The sequence below is a fragment of the Arachis hypogaea genome, unplaced genomic scaffold (genome assembly GCF_003086295.3).
Source record: "Arachis hypogaea cultivar Tifrunner unplaced genomic scaffold, arahy.Tifrunner.gnm2.J5K5 arahy.Tifrunner.gnm2.scaffold_22, whole genome shotgun sequence".
Classification (NCBI taxonomy): Eukaryota; Viridiplantae; Streptophyta; class Magnoliopsida; order Fabales; family Fabaceae; genus Arachis; species Arachis hypogaea.
The window spans coordinates 1,266,960-1,275,514 of record NW_027255450.1 but is presented as its reverse complement, the minus strand read 5'-3'; the positions used below and the strand labels follow the sequence as shown (position 1 = coordinate 1,275,514).

General features: G+C 43.8%; 1 protein-coding gene across 1 annotated transcript; it reads right to left on the bottom strand.

Moving 5' to 3' along the window:
• Window positions 1-2,580: 2,580 nt before the first annotated feature.
• LOC112711331 (large ribosomal subunit protein uL5m) lies at window positions 2,581-4,284 on the bottom strand. The gene has a single exon (XM_025763962.3). The coding sequence runs from the start codon at window positions 3,976-3,978 to the stop codon at window positions 3,262-3,264; it is 717 nt and encodes a 238-aa protein (XP_025619747.3). The 5' UTR covers window positions 3,979-4,284; the 3' UTR covers window positions 2,581-3,261.
• Between the last annotated feature and the right edge of the window lie 4,271 nt (window positions 4,285-8,555).

Here is an 8,555-nt window from a genome sequence, read left to right as displayed (position 1 = left end):
AAAGGATTTTCTTACCTTTGTCTTCAATAGCGAGATATAGCTTTCCTACTACGAGCTTTTTTCCCTTTCCCGGCCTCCCCGATTAGAGCGCAACGAAAAAAGTCTCTTACCTTCTAATCCGATTTGACTAGTGGCCCTCTTATCAACTAAGTGCTCGATCGAGTTCTTACGCTACCTACTCTACGATAACATTCAGTGATCCCAGCCGACCAACCTCAGCTAAGAGGGATTCTCCTTCATAGCAAGATAAGATCTATCCTTATAATGCGATCCACTAGGGCTAGGGCGACCCGCAAAGACAGATTCAAAGTCTCTTTTTTGGCCTCTGTAAATCAAAACAAAAGTCTAGAGCCCCTACTATCGAAAGTACTCCATAGCTGATTGCTCCCTAATGGTTAAGCTATCCCCATGGAATCGAAATTCTGCCTGCAACGTTAAGACCCGTGGAGTGCCTAAACCCGCTTTTAAAGCGGGAAGACGAGGCGGAAAGTAGCGAAGCGTCCGATTGTGCACGAGCGGATCTCTCCGAGAAGGCTATTTGCTCAAATCAAATCCAGAAAGCTCCTTCCTTTAGAACCTAGCATAGAGGTTCCGAGTTCGGCGAGTCTACACTATCAACGAGTGATTTGGAACATTTCTATACGCTAATTGCGAGATCACCGATAAGGTCTATTTCCAGCTGACCAGTAAAAGGTCTTGTCCTTATGTCTTCTCCTTCCATGGGGAGCTAACTATCTTTCCTCGAGATTCCTTTCGTCTATATGAGCTCGATGGCAGCCAGTTTCTATGCAACCTTTGGGAGTTCCTTCCTGGTGTAGCTTTAGTTCTTAGTGCCATTCTTTCGGTCCCAGTAACCATTACAGGAAGTGTCCTGAGTGCTAATGATTCTTTTCTTTTTTCCCCTTCAGGGCATCCTTTGTTGTTTTACAACAAAGTTCAAAAAGCCTCGACTTCGACTTGAGAAAACTCATGCGCTTGTCAATTAATTCTTGGTGTAATACTCACTCGTTTTTCTCTATCCCCCAGAGCCAAGCTTCGACCTAAGGCTGTTCCCTCTCCCAATCGGAGATGCGGACCAATAGATCCGTTTTGAGACAGAAATTTCTTTGTTTGGAGGTTTCATCTCTTTTCATATGCTCCAGGAGCTGAACGATCTGCCGCCGCTTTTGCGGAGAAGCCGTTTCCAGCTTAAGGTCGTCATAAAGCTCTTGGAGGACATGCCCTGGGGTCCTTCTGCCCCTAATTGTGTAGAAGACCTTTCGAATTAGGTCTTGTAACTCAATAGGATCGGGCGCACCCTCTCCTTCAGCAGGAATTGGTTGGTCCACTTCCCCCTGTGGTTGTTGACCATCGCCAGGGGCCGAGGAAGTTTCCCCCCGATTTAACCACTTTTCTATCCAGGAGCCACTCCACTCGGATGAGGTTGAGGGTTGTTCGGGAGCATCCACTCGGCGCCTTACCGAAGAAGGCCCGACGTCCTCTCGGGGATCAGAGCTTCTTTTTCTCGAAGCGGATTCGGCTTCCCCATGTTCCTGACCCTGACCTTCAGAATCAGACGACAGGTGGAGGTACTTTTTCCAACTCCCTGAGTCATTATTTCCCCCCGAATCTGACCCCGGGGCCATCATCCGAGGATCTACTCCCATTTCGGATGCTGCCACGGTAATGAGGACCCTTACCCCTAAACCAATGAGAAAGGCCAGTCCCCCTCTTAGGCCCACCTTCCGCAAGGCAAAAGATACGGCAAAGGGGAGGGCTCGCCCATGTAGAGCAATGTCTAGCCCAGAATTAGCCGGGACTATTCCAGTGAGTCCTCCTATGGTGAATAAAAAGATGAACCCTACAGCAGGTTTAAGGAACGTAATCACTCATAGCTAAAAGGCCCGGTGGCCTCAAGTCATAGGAAAAACATGTTTCTTTCCCGCCTAGACGGTCGTGTAGGCCGGCTTTACCAATAGGTACGTAAGCCACTAACCTACAGGTTAGGTTACTATGTGAACCAAAGGCCTTTCTTCATTCTATAGGGCTCTAGATACCATTAATGACTTGTTCGAACATCCAAAGGAAAGAATCGTTATCTTCTATTAGCAGAGATCTAAGTATTGGACTGCGCTATTCTATAATATTTGACATCGAATTCCTTTTCGAGAGCTAAGAAAGCAGGCTATGAAGCCGAAGGCCAGTTCCCCATTATTGGGACTTTTGGGAACAAGCAAGGGATTGAGCTGCGCGAAAGCCTACTTTAGAGAAAGGCTAACGAACAAGCAACGGTAGTGGCACTCCCCATACTTAGAGGGTCCGGGCCTGTGAGCTCCATGCAAATTCTCCTTTCCAAATTGCAAAACACAATCCCTAGCGTAAGTCGCAATCAACTTGATGCACTTTGTTGGACTAAGGAGTATAGGACGTAATTAGAGGCGGTGGGCGCCTATATACCACTTCAAACGGTCTTTGTTTGGTTGCCGAATGATAAGTGGTATTGTACCACTATTCTGCCCAGGGTAACCAACGTACCCATTCCCTTGGTCTATCGGCATCCCAGGTAGTTCTCTAAGCACCGGTTAACCACCTCCCTCAAAGTGTGCATGAGATTCCACTTATTCTATGTCATTTTCAGCCTTAGGTAGTTGTTCCTCCAGCAGTTCTGTTCTTGGTCTGATAGTCTTGTTAACGCTTTCTAATATACTTTTTCTCTTGTACATATCTTCCTTCCCTTTCCTTCCTCGTCCAGTGACGGATTTGCTCCTAACTAAATTCCAGCGACCTTTCGAATGAATGAAGTTAGAAGCTAAGGGCTTTGTTCGAGTGCTTTGCCAATCATTCTTCTATGTATGAAAGTTAGAATCCTCTCGTGCGCACATCTTTTTTTCGATAATCTATCCCCTTTCTTACCGGAAGTTACATAAAAGAATATCTCCATAAAAGGAAGATTGGACATTGGGGATCTTTACCTAAAGGTGCGGAGCGAAGTCTGCATTTCTTGCAAGTTCTTCTCCCAGTCTCGGACTCAGCCTTTTAGCCGATTCGCACCTTTACTCTCTGTCTCAATCGAGCCGGTCAGATCAATAGAGAAGTCAGGCACGAAGAGGGTCCAATCAGCCTCAACCTTCTTTCTATTCTTAAAGGCTTCAGACGGCTGGTCTACTTCCTGCTTGAAGTCAAGTGAAGATGTGGCATCAGAGTCCTCCTTAAGCCCGGCAGCTTCTCCAACTTTTTCAATAAAGGGAAGAAACGCTTCAAACAATTCGTCCATAACATCTCTTACTCAGAATCTCCCTCATCTTTTTGCAAAAAGCCGCTCCACGGTGGTAAAGTCTCATCTTGTGTGTTGGCCGAAGTTACAATAGTCACATTGAACCCTCGAATATGTTCGAAGATCTCGAAATGATCTTCCAGTTCCGGGGAGAATTCGAACAACTCCGTTTCCATCGAGAATTGAATTGAGTTTAGCCGTCTTTCGACCGGAGAATCCACCAGAGACATTACTGTCGAGATTCTTACCGAAAAATTAGACATTCCATGCCCTCGGAGAGTGCTTTGTCGTGCTAGGTCACTGACATATCCTTTGTCTTTATTTGACCCCAAGAATGGATTTGATCGAAACGACTTTCCTGTCGAACCCCTGTGTGTCTGTATTAATTTCTGACCGCGCGGAATCTCCATAGCCAATTTTCCATTTTTGATTATGAAATCATAGGGTGCCTTTGGTACTAGTCTTATTTCACACGATCTAGGAACTTCCATAACGTTGGCGTGATTCAGTTTGAGCAACGGATCCTGACGTGAGACATCTTCGTAATGAAAATGGAGTGGAAACATAGTGTAGTGATTGATTGAGAAAAATTGATTCCCTCCAGACAGAAAGTCATGTAGGAGTCTTGAAGAATTCATTCTATTGAGTTGTGCTTGGTTGTTGACCAAAGAAAGAAAGGATGCATGGGACTTTTGGGCGTAACGTAACATTCTTTTGCTTCTCATACGATATTTCTAGTTGGATGAAAACGGCGCCCCTAAAGGCGATGTCATTTATGAATTTATTAAATATTAAACTTCCCCGGCTTCACCCTTGGCCTTTGTCCCGAAGAATCACTACCAGCTCTTTTCCCTGCGCTTGCAAAGTCAGCATCATACCTGGCTTAGGGTTCCTGTAGCTCGAGAGAGGTGAGAGTGTAGCGTGGTCCCTGCCTAATTTCTTATTCTTTACTTGCCTACCTCAAACCAACCAACAAAGCCAGTGTAGTGATCCCAGTCATCTATGTCTGAGTTCGAACATTCTTCAGAGAAAAGAACTTCCTAATGTGCCTGAATTTGACTTGCTTGCTTTCACACTTCTTCCTTCTCCAGCTTTAAGGGCTATTCTTCGCATAGAGCAAGAAAGATGTTTCTGTCATTCGAAGAGCTAAAGTAAAGTTCCTCACAAGGCTATACTCGAAAAGTAAGTAGAAGGCTTAGGCAAGAATAGGAATTTTTCATCAACGCTAGCGCCCCTAGTTCTATCGTAATCATACATAAACAAGTCAAAAGCCAAAAGCGCCTATAGCAAGATATTAGGTAGGAGTCTTGTAGTGGCTTTAGTTCTTCTCACGCGCATCCACCCGGGGGATCCCTTATCCTCGTTGAGTACTTCTGTCCCCCCTAACCTCCTATTCATGGGTTTTCTTTCCATTTCGATTGGAACAATCGTTAGGTTTTCCTCTGCCCGCCCCGTCCATCTTTCTTTGAAGGCCGAGTGAACGAAAGGAGAAAGGCAAGCTAAAAAACCTAACTTATAGCATTTCATGGTAGAAGAGTAGCCTACCAAAGAGTTTAGGTCAGGGATCAAAGCAAAGCGTCGAGGCGCGAAGTCTTTAAGATCGGATGCAATTCTTAAGCTGGTACATGCTGCACTGGTCCGTATTTCTTGCGGGCCTGGCATCTCTTAGCATATTTTATTAAATAAATAAATCTTACAAGTACCTGACGAGAGGCTGTTGCCAATCATCCTGCCCAATCTCTTCTGGCTCCATTATGTAACAGTAAAAAGTGATCTGGAATGTTGTTGGAATCGTCCTTTGAACGTATGTTCTTCAGGTGTCCGATTAGGAAATCTCAAACGTCGAAGCCAGCTGTGCCATTGTGTTAGCCTCAACATTGGCTCTTCTAGGTACTTGGTCTATTTTTATTTCATCAAACTCGGCGAATCGAGTCTAGGGCTCTTTTTCTCTATGGCTGCTGCTTTGCATCTATTACCTGATACTCAGCGATGACTTGTCTCACTACTAGTTAGGAGAGAGAAAAACAATACCTGCTCCCGCACCACCTTGCGTACTGGAGCCATCGAAATACATTTGACATGGAGTTGTGGTCAGACGCATGACCTCTCCATCATTCTGATCGGGCAACTGCTTGCCTAAGAAAAACGGATGATTTATCCAAAATTTTGCCAACACCTGTCCTTTGACCGAAAGTGCGCTCTATAGCTAGCTCCAATTGAACAGGTTGAGGAAAAGAGCCGTTAAAGCCCTTTTTTCTTTCTTTTTTGAATGAATTAATTCCGTCGATAGACAATAAGGAGCGAAAGCCACTCAGTTGATTGCTAAATCTCTAGTTCGTGAGAAGGATTTGCTGTAGTCAATCAATGCTTAAAAGAATTTACAAATCTTTCTGGTCTTACTGCATATCCAAGAGTAAATCTACTATGGATATGATGCTGCAAAGTTCAATATTTCAAATCTAATTGGCTTTAATGAAGGTAAAATGCCAATGAAGTACCTGGGATTGCCAGTCTCTCAGTTAGTGATTGTTTGCCTCTAATTGAGAGAATCAAAGCTAGAGTAAAGAGATGTACTGGAAAATACATACCTCTAATATGCTGGACAACTGGTTCAGAGTGCCCTCTTTAGCATGCAAGTTTACTGGAGTACTGTGTTCATACTGCCGGTTTTGATTTGAAGACAAAAGATAAGATCTGTAGAAGGTTCTTATGGTCTGGTCCTGATATGGTTAAGAACAAAGGGAATGTTGCTTGGAAATTGGCTGCCCTTTACCTTTAAATTAAAAGTGCTTTCGGGCTTCATTGGTGGAAGCTGCTATGTTGAAGCATATCTTGGTTCTGGCTGCAAAAAGTCCTTCTATCTGGGTATGTATTAGAATACAATGCTTCTCAAAAATAAGAAGCATTTTGTGCCGGGCCATGAGAAGGAAGACTAGTTATATGCTTTTCACATGCAAGTTCAAGCGAATATAAACATCATCATGCTAATCTCAAAGAGCTCGGGGCTTCCCGCCAGAAAGTGATAGAAAGTACACCCCGAGACGTAGCGTGAAGTTCGTTGCCAAGGTAGATCGTGCCTGTCAAGATATTGCGTATAATATATATAGAGGGATAGCCAGTCGCGTGAAAGACCAAGACAAGCGCCACTGGATAAGCCCGATTTCGAAGCTAGAAGAACAAATCATAATCCGTTTTTGCCAAACAAAAGATAGAGTTCAAATTAATACTCAACCAGCTTGGAGACAGCTGTTTTCTGTAGCTTTCAAAGTGATGGGATCAAGCAGTTACTCAATAAGTTGTCTTCCGTTATAAACCCTGATAGGGCTTAGTTGGCCACTTTCCTTCTCATGCTCGATCTTGGCTCATATCAATAAACTTTGTCTGGGTCTGTCAATGTATGAGTCTCAAGTGAGTGAAGCTGCTTTGGTCTACTCTGGGTGCACAATTATTATTGTAATATCCTTTTTTTTACCTAGTACCAGTCATCTTAAAGGCCAGCAAATAAGACAGAAAGCGAGTTGTAAGCAGTAGTCTTTCAATGTTCAGTTCAATTATTCTCGCTAGCAATCTCTTAGGCTTATCCTTTCAAAAAGGAATCATCAAGCCGGTACTAATCTAACTCTTAGGGGAGCCTTTGATGGGCTTGGCCTGAGGGACCTTACCCTACCCTTATATATGGTCGAATTGCTTGTACAGCTAGCCCGCTACCTCTCTAATAAATCTGAGTACTTAACATTTTCGATCCCATATCGAGGAAGTGAGCCAAAATGAGCCATCAATACAGTATAGAATATATAGGGCTCCCTTCTTTTTTCAGCTTAGCCACGTCGACCGGATCAATCCACTTTAGCTCGTTCCCAACTCGGTTGGATCTAAGATAGGACCGGTTAGCACAACTTCACTTACTTAGACGTAAAAGTTTCACACCTGACCTGCTTTACTTGTTATTTTCTTCGGTCTAGGCTGTTAATCCAACAGGTATCACATAAGCCCTATGTTTGGGATATTGACTAACGAAAGTTCCCTCGTTTTCGATGAATTGGATTTTGCCTCAAGAAATAGAAAGAGTGCTATTTTGTTTGAGGATTCCTAAGTAGTCCCCTCTGACTTGCATTAATAAAGAAAGTAATTCAACGGTATAAGTCGTTTTTACTACTGAATCAGCAAGATGAGTGGTATCAGCTAGTGATCCCGTTATATCAACTACCGCATCGTCATCGTCTGGCTCAGTGGCGGGGGAGGTTTTCTCCACGATATAAGATTGGGTACCAGATTCCGATTCAACAATCTAAGCTTTAAGTAACTAACTCTTTGTCTTCGAGGAAGGCATATGATGGAGGAGCGACAAGCCCTCTAAGAAAAGGGCCTTTTCATACTCGTTGGCGGTAGCAGACTTTCTTCTACTATGGGCGAACCCTCCTCTTTGGTACCATATTCTGAGTCCGAAGAGAATTCAGCCTAAGTTACCAACTTTCAATTAATAGGAAGGAAGTTGGGACATGTCCATTGTCTGGGTTCAAGTCCATTAACCGAGCGAGCTTTCAACCCCAACGCAAAGACAATCTAATTGATGGAGCTTTCGCAGGAATTTCTTATGTTACCCGCTCTAACCCATTCTCGGCAACTTTCAACCATACGAATTCAAAGGAGATAATAATGCTTACTTGATAAAGGAAGGTAATTTATTACTCGACTGTAAGGCATGAAGTACTGACTCGATAGAGTCTGGATAGAGAAAAGAGCTTACTTGTTAAAGGAAGGAGAGGTACGATTGCCCGGAAACAAGTGCAAAAGAAAGAGTATAAGCTAGCTAAAATACACTCTTTGGGAAGCGCTATCGAATCAGAGAAATGAAAGAAAGTCTCATAGCAAGATCCCGATAATAGCATAGCCCTTTCTCTTATTACTGAGAAATTAACGTTTTTAACGATGAATTAGGAATCGTCCATATTATGACGAGAAGACGCATTCGTGAAGGCCTATAGAGCCCGTAGAAAATCAATAATGAAAGAATCTCGCACTATATAGAGCCGGCTGACTGGTAAGATAGACGAGAGCTACGGGAGAAGAGCGTTAAGCCACTTTACCAATAGGTTCAGGAGCAAGAACTCATTCTTGAGGTTTAAGCTCACGACGTCAGATTTCCACAAGGGAATCCCTTAACGTACGGATTGAAAGGTAGGCCACGACCTAACCAGCTTGTGGCTTAGGGGAGTAATCACTCAATTTAACCTATGAGGTACGTAGGTCACTCATATGAGGCCAAGAAGCGTAATAGCCCGTAATAGCCTAGGGGTTGGGT

What these genes read in the sequence shown, in the direction of transcription:
- LOC112711331 (XM_025763962.3), bottom strand. Translation starts at nt 3,978, where the DNA reads ATGAGAAGCAAAAGAATGTTACGTTACGCCCAAAAGTCCCATGCATCC.